The sequence below is a fragment of the Dermacentor variabilis genome, chromosome 1, assembly GCF_050947875.1.
Source record: "Dermacentor variabilis isolate Ectoservices chromosome 1, ASM5094787v1, whole genome shotgun sequence".
Lineage (NCBI taxonomy): Eukaryota > Metazoa > Arthropoda > Arachnida > Ixodida > Ixodidae > Dermacentor > Dermacentor variabilis.
In genome coordinates this window covers 230,570,227-230,589,075 of record NC_134568.1, presented here as the reverse complement: position 1 = coordinate 230,589,075, position 18,849 = coordinate 230,570,227, and the positions used below count along the sequence as shown (strand labels likewise).

The 18,849-nt window shown below is 42.6% G+C and overlaps 1 protein-coding gene across 1 annotated transcript in view; it reads left to right on the top strand.

The window, feature by feature from the left end:
• IntS8 (integrator complex subunit 8) overlaps window positions 1-18,849 on the top strand; it is a 121,914-nt gene that overhangs the window by 42,758 nt on the left and 60,307 nt on the right. The window contains exon 11 of the mRNA XM_075670665.1: window positions 6,923-6,987. Coding sequence (XP_075526780.1) covers window positions 6,923-6,987 — 65 coding nt within the window. The remainder of the gene's footprint in view (window positions 1-6,922; window positions 6,988-18,849) is intronic.

The following is an 18,849-nucleotide window of genomic DNA, read 5'->3' as shown; positions in this document are numbered from 1 at the left end:
ATCAACGTCCGACCGTACATACCAAAGCTGAGGCGGTGCTTTAAGTGCCAGAGGTTCGGGCATGCCTCACAATCATGCAGATGGAAAGAAATGTGCGAAATGCAGTGCCAATGACCATGCCTCTGACAACTGCAATTCTCCTGCACAATGTGTCAATTGCAAGGGAGACCATCCAGCATACTCACGATGCTGCCCTTGCTGGAAAAGAGAAAAAGAAATCATCGCAATTATTGTAAAGGAAAAAATTTCGTTCTATGGAGCGAGAAAAAGGCTTGGGTACCTACCTCAAGTAAGCTAGGCCAGTGCAGCATGACAGGTGGCGGCGCCGCACCTGTTTTCGGACTCTGCAAGGTCCACAACTGGTATTCCTGTAGAAACTCCATCCGCCCCTTTGGTGGCTGCAGCCAGTGCTGCTTCATCATCAACGAAGATGGGCCGGCAGACTGCAGTACCGTAGGGCCCAAAGTTGAACTGAACTCCATGGCCCGAGACGCGTGTCTTGGCACCTGGCTCTCGATCATCCAACGCCTCAGAGAAGGCGATGGAGATCGATCCGAAAAACCCAGCATCATTGACACCAAAATATCTGTGCTCCCTGGAGTGCTCCAAGAAGGAGAAACTTCTGAAAATGGGACAGGTAACCTGAACAGTTACCACCCTTGATTAAAGCAGTGATCCTTTCATTGCATGTCACCTATCACTTTATATCTCGCATACACATAAGTTTTAATTGCTTTGCAATGGCTTTCATCATCCATTGGAATTGCAGAGGCCTAGTCCATAGTGTAGGTGACATCAGAGACATCATAAATAAATTCTCGTCAGTGGCCTTCTGTCATCAAGAAACAAACCTAGGGCCCAAGAACAGTCAAATTCCTAAAGGTTTTACCGTTGTCCAAAGGGACCGTGAGAACTCTAGCCGTTTGTCAGGAAAAGCCGCCATAGTCGTTCAGGCTGCCACTCCTACCCGAAATGTCCAGTTGAATACCTTTTTCGAGGCTGTCACCATCACTGTTCTGTCACATAAAACTATCACCATTTGTTCAGTATACATCCCACCTTGTACTCATTTTATTGCAGGACATCTGGAAAATCTAATGCAGCAGTTGCCAGAGCCTTTTGTTTTAGTAGGAAATTTTAGTGCCCATTGTACCGTCTGGGGCAGCGATAGAACAGACTAAAGAGGGCAAGTCATTGAAGACTTTATTTTGTCAACCAACATATTGTCACGAGCTCTCGTAACAAAGGGCAGAAGGAGCGCGAATGGCAAAAACACGGAGGGTGGAGAAAGAGGACGATGTTCGGTGGGCTACTTTTGGACCGCTCCCGGAAAAACGCCAACCGTTCCCTTTGATCTGCCTTGCATATTTAAGTAAACTGTTCGTGTGTAACATTTGGTGGAGCTGTGCGGGGTAACTTGCACTACCGACAACAAAGCCATCAGTACAAGACCTTCGTAGAAGCCGTTGCCTTGCCAGACTTTTGCCCTCGGCCACCATCATGCCTCCCAGTTCTGCATCGGCAGGACCAGCCCCGATTCAGCACTACTGAGAGCCACCTACATTCTCCGCAAAGGCAGGGGAAGATGTCGACGAGTGGCTCACCCATTATGAGCAGGTAAGCCAGTACAATCACTGGAACGGTGCTTCCAAACTGAGGAACATTGTTTTCTTTTTGGCCGACATGGCGATGGTTTGGTATGACAACCATGCAGACGCACTAACTACCTGGGCCCGTTTCGTTGAGGAGATCAAGAAGTGTTTTGGCGATTCGGATGCTAGGAAGAAACGAGTGGAATTAACATTAGCTCGGAGGGCTCAGGTCCCTGGAGAGACATGGACCACATTCATCGAGGAAGTTCTAAAACTTTGCAAGACCATAAACCCTTGAATGTCAGAAGAAGATAAGGTGGGACATCGTTTAAAGGGAATCACAGAAGACGTATATAACTTCCTCATTGGAAAAGACAACATGGAAACTGTATCAGATGTGATACAGCGCTGCAGTACCTTCAAAACACTGAAGACTTGTCGAATTACACCGAAATTTGGACAGCTAGCTAACATGACGACTGTGGCCAGTGTGGACACGAGTTCTCCAACAGACTTATCCTCCACCATTCGTCAGATTGTCTGTGAGGAGCTCCTTCCACACGAAGAACAAGCACGTTGTGTGGTGCCACATTACAGCTCCTGTGCTTTCTGAGATGCTGTTTGTGCAATCCCCTCGACTCCTTGGCAGCACTCGATAAACACTGCAGATTTTGGCAGCTATAGAGATGGTCCGCATTATGACCTGAGCGAACCATCTTATAATGATTCTTTTGACTGAAGCCTTGATCAGCGCCCACATTCTCGATAACCAGCCCCTGCCTATGACTTACAAGGCGAGAATATTCGTTACTCTCCACGCACGGCCGCAGCAGAACATTGTCATCAGCATTCCGAGCTTCGCCCTATGCCAGTGTGCTACAGCTGTGGCGCACCAGGTTACATAGCCAGATACTGTAGCCAACGTCGACCATCAAGCTATGGGGAATTGATGCCGTCTACGTGGCACAGTGGTCGCAGCTTGGACACAGTGGCCAGGGAACTCCGCTCCAGGAGGCCACTTCTAAGAAGAAAGGCCACGTAATTCCACCCCAGGAAGCTGCTTGGCAAAAGGAAGAACCTGCAACCGTTCGCCTGCTTCCGATCGCACTCTCTTACGACCACCAGCTTTCCAAGTGTACCGATCACCATCTCCCTGGCGGCGCATCACGTCATCATCTCCACGGCGCTGCTTCACGTTACCCCCGCTGGAAAACTAGCCAGCATGGCCGTTAATGAGGTCACTGGAAAACCTTTGCTGCCGGCTGATATACCTCCAACTATTTTTATGCTGAAGAATAGGGTTTGTGTGCTTATTGACGGTGTCTCCACCATGGCTTTAGAAGACGCGGGCGCAACGGTTTCCATCATGAGTCTGCTGTTTAAAATCCTTCTGGGATTCTAGGTTACGTTTCGTTGGGACCAGGGCACTAGTTTTTGTGGAGTGAGCAGTGACTCGTGATACCCCGTTGGCGTTTGCAATGTGGATGTGTCCTTGAGTGGCCGAGTTTTGAATACTGAGCTTGCTGTTCTTGAGTAAACGGTTCGCGCGTAACAATATGTCTTTTACACTCTGGTTCACCAACATATTTTTCAACAAGCTCACGCAAATTTAGTTGTCTCGATTTAGCCTTCTGCTCATCATCTGTTTTTAGTGATTTTAATTGGGCAGTCTTCGACACTTCATATGAAAGTGATCATTTGCCAGCAATCATCAAACTATCGTCCGCATTTCCTACCATAAACTCTAAACCACGTCGCTGGATATTACAGCATATGGACTGTGCTGTATTTATGGAGAACGCCAAACTCGAAGGTGTCCTTTCACCAGAACTCAACATAGATGAAATGAATGAAAAACTCATGGCAGTCATAATAGCAGCAGCAGAAAAGGCAATACCCTAATCATCGAACATTGTGTGAAAAAAAGCTAAACCCTTGGTGGACGCCAGTGTGTACACAAGCAAGGAAACAGCAAAATAAGGCTTGGGGGTATCCCGAGAAGGTACCCTTCTAATAGTATTAACTTCAAACAGGCTAAAGCGAAATCGCGATATGTCTGGAGGCATGCGGAAAAGTCATCTTGGCAAGAATGTGTGTCCTCAATGAATAGTTCAGTCACATCCAAAAAGTCGTGGGATCAGCTCAGGAAGTTCAGAGGAGACTGTTCATCGTATACAGTACCTTCACTCACAGCTCCAGGCAATCGGACAACACTACAAGAACAAGCTGATATACTAGGTGAACACTTTGATAATGTTTCTAGCTCAGCGAACTACTCTGATGCATTTCAAAAGTACAAATAGTCTGCAGTGAAACAGAGATTGCCCATTACAAGGACATCAAATGAACCCTACGATGCTCCCCGAACACTTCAAGAATAAAACAGGGCACTTTCTGTGGCAAAGAAACGGCAGTTGGCCATTACCGCATTCATTATTCAATGTTTGTCACCTTTCACTTGTGTCTGTAAAAGCTCTGCTAGACTTCAGCAAAATATGGGATACAGGCATAATGCCAAAATCATGGAAAACCGCAATCATTGTACCTTTCCTGAAAGCCGGAAAGCCGCCTACATCTCCCAGCAGCTACCGGCTCATTGCCCTCACAAGCTGTTCATCAAAATCCTATGAAAGCATCCTAAATACAAAACTGACATTCACTCTTCAAGCACAAAATATACTAGACATTCACCAATACGGTTATGAAAAGAACTGCTCAACAACTGATCACATTGTCCGACTAGAACATGAAAAGGCGCACAACACCGCTTGCTTATTTGGCATATTAAGAGATCTGGCGGATCTAGGGATCCATAGAGAAATGCTCAAATGTCTAGCTGACTTTATGTGTGATCGAACATTTTAAGTCCATCTGGGAACAGCATTTTCACGCATATTCGTCCAGGAAAATGGTGTGCCACAGAGATGTATACTAAGCACAACTCTGTTTGGAGTGAAAATGAACTCCGTAAATAGAATAATTCCATCTTCTCTCATGCATTCATTATACGTTGATAATCTACAAATTGTGTGCTGAGGATCAAACATAGTAACCTGCGAACGACAAGTGCAAATTCTATTAAATAAACTCGCACAATGAGTAGCCGAAAACGGCTTTCATTTCTCCACTGAAAAAACCGTCGCTGTGGTCTTTTCTCTAAAGACGGGGCTTAGTATATCCAGACCTTGTCCTGAAGATGCACCAATGTGCCCTACCATTTATAAAAGAACACAAGTTTATAGGCGTTATGTTTGATAATAATTTGTTAATCTTATGGGCGTTCGCCGGGGATATGAAAATATTTCGTTGTCGTGAGAATTTTGTTGTGGGATTTTGTTATAGCGGGTTTTGACTGTATTGTGTATTATATTAGTGTACATAATTGTATGTCTTATCGTGCTGTTTCCTTGTCAGTGACGTATACAGTTTTTACAAACACTATGCTCACAATATATTTTTCTGTCCTGCTACAGCTAATGTCTGGAAGTTCAGGGCTTGTCAAGTTGCCTTTTAGTAACTGGTGCCCCTCATTTACCCCACAATCCTATGTTTGTTTGTGGAAATAATCCATTCTCTATATGATCATCATCGTCATCGTTATTAGGTAATTAGTTTTTACATCTATTTAGTGGGCAATATTTGTGACTGGAACATGCTGAAATGTTCAGTAGTGGTTTTCAATATTCTACTCAATAGGAGCAACATTATTTGGAGGTATCATTTAAAGGTGTTTTAGTGGAAGTAGTCAATTATCATTGCCACGTGAAGAAAATAACTTTGCAAGCCTCAGGAAAATATCCCTTGCTTTACATGACAAATATTACTAACTTCCAACACTCGCCTGTCTACCATCCTAACTTACCATCTAGCATTCCAGCCATCGCAAGCTTTTCTCACATGTGGCTCTTTTTGTAAATATAAAGGGGTCCTGGAACCACCCCTTAGGTTTGGTGAAAAAACACAGTCCTTGGATAGCATACACTGCTGTGAACACCTCAGGCAAATTTTGCAGTCGCGCACAGTGCGTGGAGCTTGCAAGCGGAGCATGTAGTAATCACATTTTTTTTAAATGCTTTCTTTTCAAAGGAAGCCTGCTCCTCACTCTTTTCTGGACGCATCATTTAATAATATAGTAGATTCCCATATCCAGCTGCTGTTTTCCAATAGCTGACATTAATCAAGAAGGGTGTTTGGATCAGGGCACTTCTTCCTACTGTTGCTGTGTATATTTATTGATGCAGCTTAATAAACAGGCTGAAGTAAGCAAAAATCTTTCGAATTTCAATAATAACTACTTACTTCAGGAAAAAGTCAACTATCATCTGCTCATGCTTGGCCGCGGCCATCTGTGTGGGAATTAAACTTTAGCCACCCTGCTTATTGCTGTCATAGCCGTCGGGCCTCGGTAATTTCGACTAGTTTTGAACGGTCAACTAGCCTCGAGATACGCAAAACTTTAGGTGAGACGGTACTCATGCTTGCCAGTGTGCACTCATTCCTTGCCGCTCCTGGTTAGACGCTTTGGCAGACTTCACTTCGTATTGAGCTATTGATAGTATTTCAAAATGTGTAAGTTAGATGTGGCCACTATTCATCGGTTAAGCTGGTGCAGGACAAAGCCTGTCCACACCGTGTAGCGCAGCCAACTTAGAGCATATGAGCGCAAGCGTGCACTCAAGCCCCGTTCATGCACAAAGCAAGCACTGCACATATGTACCACATTTGCGCATAGCTAAGGTCTGCCACATAGCGTAGATACCGCGGCCACTGCGGGTTGCTGCAACAAGTTCGCTGGCTGAGTACACTGCAGCTTGCTGAGGACAACCGTGTTTGGCTACATTTGGCACGTCGTAGGTGCCAAAATCCGAGGTAGTGGCATCTATGTGAACATCCAAAATCATATTTGAACTGTGCGCCATGGTGACAGTCACTAGGCGGAGCCTTGTGGGCACTCTCCATTCTCCCGTAGCCTTTGCAGTACAAGGCATTGAGGAAGGAAAGGGAACGCAGCGAACGGGATCGTACACGACATTTGATTGCCAATAACTCCACTTCTCTGAACGTGTTGAAGTACTTGCGGCAAAGTATTTCTAAAATAGTCTATTTTAACTTCAAATGCATTCCTCAACTTTGATAAATAGTTCAGGGCCCATTTAAGTTTGAGTTTCAATACAAATCTCAATGACATTAATATTCTTAGTTTATTTTGGTATCACTTGAAACCATAAAATAGAAATGTGTTTACTCATAAGGTGATTATACTTTTTTAATGTAAATTGTTGACAACTTTTTACTGATGTTTTTTTTCCTTCCTTCTTTCTTTTTACCAGGCATTGAATGCTGTTATCCCAACACTGAATGAAAAACAAATGGACTTTTTGAGGAATTTTGTAGGGTATGTGAGCATGCTTTTTTTTCTTTCTCATTGCTTATCTTTCTTTCAGATAATTTAAAACACTTGAACCTCATTGTTATTGAACAGTAGTGTTATAATGGAACTTTGTTTGGGGCTATTAAAGAGCAAGAAATGTTGCGTAATAATACATAAGGCACATAGACTAGCATCAAAAGAACTCTGAAATGATTTTGATGGTGGTGTGTAGGGTAGGTACTTGTAATCATCAAGAGCTAATTTTAAGTGTTATGTGTAAAGCATGTAATTTATTAGGTTTTAAACATCTGCATCGCTGCAGATTGCAGTGGTGCTTCTCCTTGCGTGTTCACTTGCCTCTGCCCATTCTATGTAGCATGGGTGAGTAATCTAATTGGCCTACCATGCAGTGTCATCAGGTTTACTTCAGGTGTTACACTTTATTAAGCTTTTTCTTGTTCAATAGTATATGTATGCATAGTAATTTGTGTACCTGTGAAAATAAAAACACAAATGCAACAAAAATGGACATTTCCCTAAACCACTGCTGTGCTTCCACCTGAGAATGCAGATTGTCTACTGTGGACGTTTAAATTTACTCTTGCATTTGTGCGTACAAGTGAAGGAAATAATTTCAGAAAGGGATTCTTCCAGTAAGCTTGGCTCTTAGTAGACTTGTTGGGCTACACAGAGCAATGAGAGGGGTGAGAAAGGATGTGACAAAGGTTAACAATACCATATGTACTCACCTGAGGGCTGCAATTCTTTTTCTAGAATCTTGGCTGGGTGTGGCCTTACACGAATCAGGCCTAGGACGGCCCGCTAAAGGTTGTTTGCACTGTTTTGCACTAAAGGTCTTCAAGTGTAACAGAGGGTAAGAAAGGCGCAAATGACATAATGCTGCAGTAAACAACCTCAAATGCCGGCCCATCGTCTATGACCATCATTGACCCAAACAGGGCTCCCTTCTCTAGAGGCACTGTCTGTAAACACTGCCAACACAGCCGAGACGATGCATCACACACAGAAATAATGGCACGGTGGTGCTGGCCTTAGTGGCGTCGATGGAAAAGCAGCTAGTATCATTTAGCGGCAACGGAACTAACTTTGCTTTTCGGCAGGACGTCTTGAATTTTTCCCCCAAATTTTGCCCTCCAAAGGGGGAGTGCGGCTCGTAGGTGAGGGCAACCCTTATACAAATATATATGGTAGTTCACTTGTTATGGCTGCCAGTGAGATGCAGAGGTGCAAACATTGGTGCAACAATGCCTTTTTTTTTTTCTAGTGGCAGAAATATGAGTGACACCAGCACTTATGTTTTTGTGCTGTAGATGTGTACAAGGAGTAAACTGCAGCAACTGCACACTGTATAAAATGCAATATCGGCAGTTAAGCTTCATTTTGAAGCCATCATCACTGCAGAAACTAAAAAAACTACTTGGGTGAGTTCAGTTAAAAACGTCGGTGCATGTCTGCCGACCCCTTTTAATTTTGCCCCCCAAAAATATGTTTTGCTGTGCGAATCCCCAGGACCACGAAACCAATCTTAGTTCTGCGAAAAAGAAATTTGCCTTCGCCAAAGAAATTCGGAAGTCTCCACTGAGCTGGAACCAGCTTTTGCGAATCGCACGGAAATGAGATTCCAATGAAATCCTCCCCCCCCCCCCCCAAAATAAAAACTGTTGTAGCTGAGGGTCTAAAAAAATTTGGTAACACACTATGAACAGTGTGCATATACAAATTCAGAGTGGATCTGATAGCAGATGTTTATCACCACCCATGGCATGGCAGTAATCTAATTACGCAGATTGGGCGTGGCGGTACAGGTGGTGATCTTGCAGCTCTACCACTGCATTGGTCCACACTGTAGGAAAGGGCAAATATAGAACGAGAGAGAAGACTGCTCTATACACTTTAGAAAGGTCAAAGTCACAACAAAAGACAGCTTTAACGGCCGTCCCTCATAGACTATCCGGTAGTCCTCTACTAAGCAACCTATGTGAGTATACATCTTCTTCTTTATTAGGACATAAAACATAGTCAAATATTTTCTCAGCCCGCCAAAGCAATGACGCTTTTGGGCGGGACTGGGCAGTGCTCTGGCCCAAATCTCACAGTCTTGTGCTCTAAGAACAGAGGAACAACAGGAAGAGAGAAAAAATAAATGTACAATAGCAAAATTACATTTCTTGTATGCACCACAAGTAGTAACCTGTAGTCCGCGAAAGCACCGATGCTTTTATGCGGACCACTGTGTATTTGCCTTCAACAAGGCACAACACAAGGACACATTTTCGAACCCTCCTCACTTCCATGCCCTCACCCTGTTCCTTCATCACTCGTCTAATTTCTTGTATTTGTTCCTGCACGAGCCATAGTTTAAGCAAATACATATTGTTACGAGATTACAGCAGCAAAATAAATGTACAGCACATCCCTATATTTCATCATATACAGAAGTCAATGTGTTGGAAAAGTAGCAATCGTCAAACACTATTGGAAAGTAAAAAAAAGAACAAAATACACATAGAAAGAACACAATACTCTAGTCTGTTTTATACAATTGCTAGCGAAAGTTCATCAGAAAATTCCTGCCACATATTTTGCCTCTGCTATTCCCAGTCACTTGTCAGAACCGTGTGACGCACAAAATCTTTTATTTTCCTGAATGATGATACTTTGGGAACTTGTGTTTTATTGAAGTAGAACGGTACATAAAATGATCGCGTTCTTTTACCGTAGTTCGTGAATGCTTTAGCCCGAGCGAATGTTTCAGTCTTGCGCAGATCTCGGGTTTTGACGTTTTTTGTTTTAAATGATTCATCAAAATAATGCTTCGTAAGTATCACGGAGAGAAAAAGTTGTTTAACATCATATATACTATGTTCTGCCATCAGCTCACTGTGGCCAGTGGAATTGCTGTTTGTTCCGTATGCTATATTATTCGTTATTTTTTGTATTATTCTATTTAACACGTTTAGCCTATATGGCGAAGCAAGTCCGTAGATCGTAATGCCATATCGTAATATGGTTTCCCCTAGAGCTTTATATGTGAGTTTTCTTAACCGAACGTCACATACTGATCTGATTTTGTACATGACTGCACATACTGCTCGGAGTCTTTTAGCTACATATTGTATGTGATGGACAAATGAGAAATATTCATAGAAAATAACACCAAGGTACTTTATTTTTGTGGCATACTGCAAACTTTGGCAAGTACATCCAATGCAGTATTCACTATGCAGGTATAGATGTGCAGTTAGCTGCACTTTTTTGTGCAGGCTGTGAAAGCAGATTAACTGTGTTTTTGCTTTGTTCACAAATATGCAGTTGTTCTCAAACCATGCCATTATTTTGTATATATCGTCCTGTGTCAAAGTAACGCGTTCATTAACATTGTCATGGGATAATATTAAAGCAGTATCATCCGCAAATTGGTATATCTTTGAGTTTAGCGCTAGATGGGCTAAATCGTTCACATACAAATTAAAAAGTAGCGGGCCTAGTACGGATCCTTGTGGGACTCCATGCTTTATGTGTATTAACTCGCTGTCTATATTTTGAATTCGAACGACCTGATAACGATTTTTGAAGTAGTCTTTAAAAACCTCTATGAAAGGCCCACGGAATCCTATTTGAGCTAATTTATCAAGGAGTAGATCGTGATCTAACGTGTCGAAAGCTTTCTTCAGATCTAAAAAAAGACCAATTACTATCTTATTTTTATCTATTTCACTGTTGACTACGTCTGCAAAGTCCTCTAGTAGTGTGATTGTGCTTTTCTTGCTACGAAACCCATACTGTGAATTAGACAACAGATGAAACTTTTCGCAAAAGGAAACCATGTTCTTGTGCATAACCTTTTCTAGAACACACGACAATGTCAGCAAGATTGCTATAGGTCTGTAGTTTTCGCACTGTTGCCTTTTGCCATTTTTGTAAATTGGCCTAATCATAGCTATTTTCATTGCGTTGGGAATCTGACCCGTCCTAAAAACTTCAGAGTAAATATATAGCAGCACACTCTTCAAACAAGCAAAGTTGAAAAATATCCCACGAAATCTAATCCCATCATATCCTGGCATTCTAGTAATGGAAAATGACCTTATTGCATCCCAAACATCTAGAACAGTTACCTCACTCAAATATGCAGAGTTGACGTTTGATTTGATTGGTATGTCACCTGTACCCCTAGGGGAATTTTTCTTAAGTTTCTGAACAGTATTAGCAAAGCAGTTATTAAATTCGTTTGCTATATCATCCATTTGTCTTCTGGGGAAATTATTTCTTATGGTTTCGTCTATGTTGCATTTCGTTTGTCTGCCTGTTAGGGAATTTGCTATGTTCCACGATTTTCTCAAATTAAATTTACACTCGTTCAGCTTATTACTATAGTATTTATTCCTTGCTAGCCTTAGTGAAGCTGTTAGCTTATTTCTTGTTTGCCTAAATTCTTCTCTTAACTGCACGTCTGATTGATTAGCCCTACTGCGGCGCCACAGCTTTTCTTTGATGTAACTTAACTCTTTAATTTCATTAGTAATCCATGGTTTCTCGATTTTCCTTTTTTTCGTAGTAATTATCTTTCGGCTTTTATCATAAATTGATTTAAATATGCCAGTTAGCTTCTCGTATGCTTGTAAGTGATTTAGTGTTAATAAGGAGTCCCAATGATATTCCTTAATTAATCTATCAATCTTCTGGTTATCGAAGATGTGAAATTCCTGTTTAGTTTCCGCATGTAAATTCGTTAAGTCTTCCCTAAATATTGTGAGAGCAATGAAATAATGGTCAGCAACTTTTTTTTTTACAATACCTGTTACAGGTTGCATGCTAGAAACACGCGTTAGTATGTGGTCAATACATGACGTCAAAAGTTTGTTCCCTAAGAATTCTTCTCGTGTAATTCCTGTGATGTTATTTTCCAAGCCGTAACTTGAAATGAGAGTCAAATAGTCGCTGACATAATTTTTAGTAGTAGAAGAAGTATCTATGTTGAGATCACCTACTAGAATTATGTTATTTTTTTTCTCTAGTGTCATTAAGAGATGCTGCAGTTCCCCCAAAAATATGCCTATATTTCTGTCTGGTGGCCTGTAGATAGCGCAGATTATGAATGATGCACGTGCACATTCGACTGATAAGAGCAGCATCTCTGCTTCTTTGATCTTTATGGTCAGTCTTTCGCATAGCCAATTGTTCCTAACGTATATTATAACACCTCCTCCTTTTCTCTCATGACGGCATACCGAAAATTGTTCAAAATCTTTTATTTGATATAACGTGGCATTGGTTTCGTCTACATTCACTTCGGTCAGGATAATCACATCTAAGGAGTCTTTATATGGCTCCAAATAAAGCTCTAATAGATCCCAATGTTTGTGTATGCTTCTGATATTAATATGAATCAGATCAAGACATGCAGTTTTTCCTTCCTCGCAGGTGTATTTCTGTCGGTAATTTACCCAGTCTTTAATTGTGTTAGATTCTACTTCCATGCCTACGCCATTTTGGATAAACTCTCTTCATTTTCAATTCTGATAACACCGGCTCCTTCTTGTTTCCTTACGAATACTTTGCCATTCTTCACCCACGCAAACTTGTACGACTTTTCTTTAGCTGCATTCTTAGCCATCCACAACAACTTCCTCGCATATGATGTCAGGTTTTCATTAATGAAGATTTTATCGGACTTTAGCTGAAGTTTTTTGGCTAGCCATGCATCTCTAATTGAACTCTTAGAGAACCTAACCAGTATAGGCGGAGTTGCCCCTGTCCGAACTCTAATTCTGTGAATTGCCTGTAGCTGTCCGTCCATTGGCTTAGTCAGACCCAATTTGGCAGCACAATTGTTCAAGATATCTGTGAGGTTTTCATTGTTTGACTGAGGTATTCCGTGGATTTCCATATTACTTCTCCGAGAGTACTCTTCTAAGCTTTCAATCGTTAGTTTAATCTGCGTGACCTCATCTGCCAGTCTGTCGGATTTCGCACCTAGGTTCACGGTTGTCGTCTGCAGATTTTTAATCTCTTCCTTTTGTGTTCGAATCGCTTTCAGTAGTGTGTCGTACTGCGAAGAAATGTGTTCCAGTGAACCCTCCATTCCTACAATTTGCTTATGCTGTTCCTCCAGTTTAAACAGTGTGTCATTATGTTTCAGCATTTGTGTATCAGCAGTTTTTTCTAATTTTGCTAGGCGTTCCATCATATCGCTGAACTTCGATGACAGTGACTCAATTGAAGCCATGGCATCGTTCAATGAAGGCTCTTTCATCACTGCCTTTTCATTCTCATTTTTATGCTGTTCATGCGCTATCTTGCGAGCCCGAGTGTCGGCCGCTTTGCAAGTCTGGCATGTCCAAGAATCAATGTCAGAGTCGCTCATGCTTTTATAGGCAGTTTTAGTTACTCCTGCGCATTTACCTATATGGTACTTATTATGGCATAGACCACATAAAATTCCATCGGATGTAAGAGCCTTCATGCACACAAGACAATCAGGGTTGTTTTCCATTTCACTCGCGTCAGCAAAGTCAAAGAGCGAAACAACAGTACAAACAAAGCAGAAGTGCAGTCCAGCAACGCCCCTTTGATTAAAACAAGCAAAATGAAAAAGATTCAGAGTTCATACCTAAAAAAGAGACAGAGCGTTTCTTTCCGTCAGCGCCGTTCAAGGGCCCCGCTGGACTGCAACGATGCGATGATCCGCGTCTCTTTTAAAGCGTGAAGGGTCCCGGTTGTCACTTGCTCATTCGCTGCCGATAATGATGTCATCCGGTCACGATGATCACTGCATCTTTTGTTGCTCCTTGCCGCGCCGCATCTCGTTCCCGTGCAGGGCCGACGGATTGCCTAAAAAAGAGACCGACCGTTTCTTTCCGTCAGCGCCGTTCAAGGGCCCCGCTGGACTGCCAAAATGCGCACCATTTACTCCCCTAAGATTGATGGCTGAGTGGTACAGCTCAAAGGGCGAGCGTCTTGCCCTGATTATCTGGACAGGCATGTGAATAAGATTATCTATAAGCTGAACTTTCGGAATGTGAAAGATTTGGATATCGCCTTGATAATGAAGCCAGAAGCTCTCTCCACCGAGAAACCAATGCTCTGTGTCAGAACTGCTATAGTCACTTTAAACAGATCGCTGTGGAGTCTCAGGATGCGTTTGAACCTGATGAAATTTTTGTTCCTGAGCAAACCGCTGTTGAGCTAAAGTTCACTCAACAATCATATTACTTGTGAAGAGGCTGACAAAGGTGAAATGACATTGTGAGGAGCCATACACCAGGTGCAAGAAGGTGGAGATCAAGGTTGCTGTCTCCAGGACAATTTCTGCTGGCCTTACTGCAGTGTACAGAACTAGAAAGGAACCCGGTGCTTCGGCTGAAACCTGCAATGCGTGTCACGGGTGGCTCTGCAACCTGAGGGACACGTTCAATTCCTGCAATTCATACCATGAACGTTGCCGCCTCTTGACACTGTTCTCAGTGAATCTCTCCTACCAACTGATTCAAAAGGTGATTCCATTCACAACTCAGCGCCTCATCCAGCATTATAGGAAATACAGAGACATCCTTGGGGTGTGGTCAAGTCTGTGGTCACCTTTACACCAGAACGAGGCTGAGCCCAGAACACATCCAGGCGGCACTGAACTACAGCACTGAAGATAAGAAAGAGTATGTTTTAAAATGGGGGCTACTGACCAAGTCCATTCATGAACCATTTCATATGTTTAAAGTGGCTCACCCTTACGTAGGCATCGGACTCACGAAGCTTGTGGCTGCATGTACTGTGCAAACGCCAAGCTAAGTGCATGTGCCTTAGAAATGGCCACTGTTCAGATAAGGAGCATCAAGGACTTTCGTGATCTGACTGTATGTGACCTGCCATCCTCGCAGTGTTCTTTTTTTTTTGCCGCTGTGAGTCATGCCTGACACCTCAAATTCTTAAGGCAACAGACCTAGGAGTCCCAGAAAAAGAGAAAGGTTTGTTTGCAACCTGGGAGAAAGATTTTATCAAAAAAGGAATGTGTCCTGACGCTTTTGTGAGACACCTTCAAGAGTGCTTAAAAAAATGGGTGCCACATAAGTACACTCGATGCATTCAGGTCAAAGCCATAAGTGAAGCAAAACAATCCCTTGAGAAAGGTTGCTTCCTCCTTCATTTTGACTTTTCAGGAAACTGAACTGTCATCCTGCCAGGACCAGTTCAGTCATATCATTGGCAAAAAACCCAAGTCTCCGCATTCACGTGTGTCGTCACGATTAGAAAAGGAAGACGCACTTGCGCTCTTAGTGATGACACCACCCATGATTATGTCCACACATTCTACGCTGTTGTAAAGCTGCACAAGTGGCTCAAGGACATTTCTCTGTTATATGCACATGTCACGCACGTCAGCGACAGCGCACCAAACTGTTTCAAGAACAGATACCAGCTCCACGAACTTACAAGGACCAAATGCGTCTCAGTGAAATGTCTATTTTCCACAGTAGAGCACGACAAGAACGCTTGCGATAGAACTGGGGGCGTCGTCCAGCACCACACAACCGTAAACAACCTCTGTGGCCTCGTTACATCAGTTTTTAATGTCGGAAAGATATGGTAGACAATCTAAACAGAAAACTGCGGAATGCGATGTTGATTCACCTTCCAAGTGCGGACTTTAAAGTCTTCAGGGAAATGAAAACAAAGAACTGGCAGTGCGTCCATCCCATGCCTGAAATTCAGTCCTGGTACTTGTGGCAGTGGACGTGCAACAACCCAGAGCACCACGAATTGCTTGTTGCAAGAACATCCTAATCTCCAAATAAGCAAGTGTGGGAAGAAAAGCTGCTGTTTGACTACTGCTGAACTAGGTGCAGTGAATGGTCAGCAGTAATGAGCATAATGAAAACGTATCAAGCAGAAGTATTTCTTAGCAATGCTTCCCCAGCCCAAGATTTCTGTATGAGAGAAAAACAATCAGTACGAAATAAGGGCATCGTAGAAAAACTTTTATTGAATTTCTTCCATGCCCGGTCTATACCGCAGAAACAATAAACATTGACCAGCAAAACAAATTCAATGCTCAGTAATACTGGCATAACAAGGAAAACTTCACACTGGGTGTTAGCACCCATCATTGCACTATTAGGTGTGAGAAGTGTTGTGTACCCTTGTGGTCATATCCATGTGGTGGCCACTCTCCACGACGGTTGCTCCGGCCGCCATTGACTCATTGTGCGAGACACTCCACTGACCATGTGCAACCAAAACCGCAAGGATGCTGCACCAGGAACGAAAAACCCATAACACCTTCAGGGCACGCTGGCATTTGTGCCTGTGTACTTCTCCCTGGACCCACTCTCTTTTTTCACTCCACTGCCTGTCTCACACCCTGTGTATGTTTGGGCTGAATAAAATGTTTTGTACGAGAACCCTACTCGAGTACACCTCTAGAAGTTTTCCAATCATTCATTTCGCCAGGAACAAAACTATGACAGGTACAAATATGCAGGTGTACAAATTTGCACTTTAAAGCAACTCTTAGTTTTCTGCACTGAATTTCTTGTTTCTTGACTACAATAGAACCCATTCAAGGCCTAAAGATAATGACCCTGGCAACTATAGCTACATGCTCGCTCATTTCCGTGGTTAGGGCGTTAACATCAATTTGACCACTTTTCTGGCTTTATAACTCCGATCTCGCAAAAGAATGCAACATGTTTTTGCAGATTGAGTTGGGACACATGCTTGCCTTTAATTCTGGAGAAGATGGCCTCGAAGATGGCCAAATCGAAGATGGCCTTTTATTTTAATTGATTTTCAGAACATTGCATTTTTAGAGACATTGCCTTTTAAGCATTTTTGGTTAGCGTCTGATGTCACTCTCGGCAATTATATTTAGCACACTTGTTAACCTAATATCTGGCAATGTGCTGGGAAATTTTGAAAATTCTGAATTTTATACATGTGAGCAACAGATCTAAAATTAGAGCATTATTGAACAGTGCCGTATTTGAACTTTTGTTCTTAAACAGCGCCAATGCTGCAAGGTAATACCGTTTTGTCAATGCACGCTGTTCACAGCCTGTCACAAAAATTTTTCAGACCCACAGCTACAATATCTTTTTCTAGAATTTCATTGGAATCACATTTTTGCGCAATTTACAGAAACCGGTTCCAGCTCACTGGAGACTTCCAAATTTTTTTGCCAAAGGCAATTTTTTTTTCTTTTAAACTAAGATTGGTTCTGTGGTCCTGGGGACTTGGACAGCAAAATATATTTTTTTGGCAAAACTGAAAAGGGTCGACGGACATGCATCGATGTTCATAACTGAACACAGCTGACTGTATTCGTATGTAAAGGCTCCACTTTTTTTCCATAAATATGGACCTGAATTTTGTAGAGATGACCCACATACGAGCAAAAAGTAAATAAATTTGTATCTGCTTTGAAAAACCGAGATGCTTGCCACTGTGTGAAATGACTTTGGGAAGCCTTTAGTTTAGCTTCCTTTGCTACCCCATTCATCGTCACTGACAGGCAGCTATGGAGCTGGAGTAGCTGGAATCTGGTTCATCTCATGCGCATGTTTAAGATGGAGCCTTGCTTGGAGGCGATCTCAGATGTTGCACAGCACATAAGGGTGTGTGAGGAAAAAGGTATGGTACTTCTCTGGTAATATGATAGTGCCAATGTATGTTACAAGCAGTTCGGGACTGACGAAAGCTCAACGCACCAATGCGCGCAGTATATATGAAGAACAGAGGCCATGGGTACTATGGTGCACATAGATTTCACAGGCCTATACCAAAATTCGCCTTTACCATTGTGTATAAGTGAATGGAACTCCCTGCCGACCAACATTGCTGAGATATCAAATCCCTCAATATTTCACTCAGCACGCTTGGGCTATCTACAAAATTAAAAACATTGCTTACGCGTATCTGCCTGTCTTCGTTTCGTACACGATCTTGTATGCTGTATGCAGTGTTCTTTCCATTGTATATATGATCAGTGTTTTAATGGCTATTTAACAAAATGTTCTATACTCGGATTCAATGGATTTGGTTGATTTTTTTTTTAACTATGCTATTCTGGACACCTTGGTTCAAATAAACTTGCTGTTTCTTTTTTCTTGTTTTGTTGTTAGCATTCTTGTCTTCGATTTGTATTGTTTATAAATGATATTTATGTACTCACCTGAAATCCCCCATATGTAATTTGCAAGTAAATAAATAAATAAAATATGTACCCTTGCGAGGAATGTCTTTGGACATTTTTTGGCAGGAATGCTGGAGGAATGTGAAGGGGACTTTTCCCTGCTGTCACTGAGATTAAACAAGTGCCCGACGAAGTCATGTGCATCCTCAGCAGCATTCCTCTTCAGGAACAGAGTGGTGCAACTACATGGCTCAAGTCCCTTGAACCGCTGTGGCACCAACTGTTCCTCATGACCAAGCGCATTGCCCACCATTGCATAGGTACTGGGCTGTGTGCCCAAATCATGTTGCAACCTATACTCGCCTACAAGGCGTGTTACGGCACCACATGCTTCAAGCTCGTGAAGCTTTAAATTGAGAAGCCGGAGCACCTCCACCGCACGGGTCTCTGAATGGCAACTGTACTGCCTAAGCACACTTGTGTAAAAGAGAGAAGAGCTCCACTGAAACTCTGGAATTGCCAAACTCCAGAAGATCGTGCAGACTAGAACAGAGAGTCACGCATATCATTGGAGTTTCTCCAGGGCTTGCGAAGCACTCCTGGCTCGGGATGGGTTGAACGTAACTTCCTTGTCAGGTGGTGGTGATCCCATTTTCCCCAGAATACCACCACAAGAATACTTGCTGCTGCAGTGTTGCAATTAGCCGTCAACTAGAAGACAGCGACATGAGGGCCAC